Source organism: Branchiostoma belcheri, unplaced genomic scaffold (genome assembly GCF_001625305.1).
Source record: "Branchiostoma belcheri isolate BF01 breed outbred unplaced genomic scaffold, Haploidv18h27 scaffold18, whole genome shotgun sequence".
Classification (NCBI taxonomy): Eukaryota; Metazoa; Chordata; class Leptocardii; order Amphioxiformes; family Branchiostomatidae; genus Branchiostoma; species Branchiostoma belcheri.
Window position 1 is genome coordinate 1,542,542 of NW_017803268.1, and position 2,058 is coordinate 1,544,599.

The window sequence follows — 2,058 nt, forward strand, 5'->3', positions numbered from 1 at the left end:
GGGGATACCTGAAGCTTCACACACCAAATTCTCTCCCAGGGTAGACATGTTATTTTGTTTGTTTCCCTCAAACCTCACAATATTTGGTTCACAAATCAGATCTTCAGGGTCAATATCTTTAAGCTTTTGCCCGATTAAGTTGGAAGGTTGGGAACAAACTATCTGGTCTTCAAATGAATGAGAGCCATTCATTTGTGTCCTAAAGGGAAGCATCCTACAGTCACACTGCCAAGGGTTGTTTTTAATGATAACAGAACGAATGGATGACAGCGTTCTATAAGACATCATGGGTAATACTTTGATGTTGTTGCGTTGCAAATTGAGCCAAGTAAAACTTCTGAGTGTAAATGTTTCATATTGAATATCACTGATGTTATTAAATGCTAGATTGAGTATCGCTAAGTTTATCGACCCTGTAAACATGTTAGTTCTGAGACTTGTTAGCCTGTTACGATTTAGGTTCAGACTGCTTAGCTGTGAAGTTGGGAGAAATGTTCTAGCCTGAATGTCACTGATGACATTTGATTTTAGATCCAGTTGTAATAAGTTACCCAAACCTGTGAACATCCTAGCTCTTAGGCTTGCTAGTCTGTTGCTATCAAGGGCCAAACCTTCAAGTTTTAAAGTTGAATTGAAAGTTCCAGCCTCAATGTCCCTGATGCGATTATTCGATAGGGTTAGGGTTTTCAAATTTGGTAACCCTCTTAACATGTTAAATCTGAGATTTGTTACATTGTTATGACTCAAGTGCAGGCTTCTTAGGTTCGACGTTGCCTCTAAATGTTCCGGCTGAAATTTCATAGATGTTATTAAACATCAGGTCAAGTTGTTGTCAAATTTTCTAACCCTTTAAACATGTTAAATCTTAGACGTGTTAGCTTGTTCCTGGACAGTTGCAAGTTTGTTAGTTTGGGCATCGTAGCAAACGTTCCGGCCTGAATATCAATGATGTCATTATCATTCACTCGTAGGATATCCAAATTACGTAACCCCGTAAACATGTTCGGTTTAAGCTTTGTTAATAAGTTACTGTTAAGGGTTAACGATGTCAAATTTGACAAGGAATAGAATGCGTTGTTATTAATTGTGATGATTTTGTTGTTTCCCATGTCTAAACGTCTCAAGCCGTGCTGTGAGAAATCGGACTGATCTAAAGTAGTGATCAGATTGTGTGTCAAAGACAAGGATTCTGCACGTGGTATCGGTAGTTTCTGTGGAATGCTAGTGAGGTTCAGCATCACACATCTACAGTATTTATAAAATGAGCAGGTACATGGAGCTTTCGTTGGTCCAAACACCGTCAGAGTAACAAGAAAGAATATCAGCACACCTGCGTAATTTTTACCCATGGTGTTGTAAGACTCTGCATAAAAGGTAATGAATGACAAAAGATAGTAAAAAAAGAAATATTATAATAATTCTTATACGTGTACCATTTAAAGGCATCCAATGCGATTTCAGGGCAGCAAACCTGGAAATATTCTGAATAAGGCAATCTTTGTGATATTGACACATACTGCTTCACATTAGCATGTTTGGGTAGCGCCCCGAAACCTGTCTGGCACCCAGGGTAAGTCATTAGTAGAAATGTGTTTTAGGCCACAGCAAGTAAATTTTATGGATGACATCCTCCGCAGACTCCAAATCTAACGCGAGCGGGCGAAAACAAAACAAGGCGGGCCGAAAAAACAAGATTGACATCATAAACCTTGTTAAACAAGAAATGATACCATATTGTGCTACGTTTACTGTCAACTATTACAACATCCATTTGTCACTGAAAAATCAAAGTTTTCAATCATTGTACAAATGGTTTTGATTCAGTGGGAACATCACATATAAAATCAAAAGGAATTAAATACATCACTGCATCAAAGTAACAGACAAAACAATAAAAACAATAAATCAGGGCATTGTATTTTCTCCTCTCTTCATATTTAATCTGCCATCTACATTTCGGCATGGCAACAGACATCTTTGCCCATTTTCGGCATGTTGACCACTGTCAGAGGGCAATAAAATTTCTTGTTTTTTTTTCAAAATCAGGCGAAAATCAAT

General features: G+C 37.8%; 1 protein-coding gene across 1 annotated transcript; it reads right to left on the bottom strand.

The window, feature by feature from the left end:
* Positions 1–821: 821 nt before the first annotated feature.
* LOC109467305 (SLIT and NTRK-like protein 5) lies at positions 822–1,349 on the bottom strand. The gene has a single exon (XM_019765247.1). The coding sequence runs from the start codon at positions 1,347–1,349 to the stop codon at positions 822–824; it is 528 nt and encodes a 175-aa protein (XP_019620806.1).
* Positions 1,350–2,058: the final 709 nt, after the last annotated feature.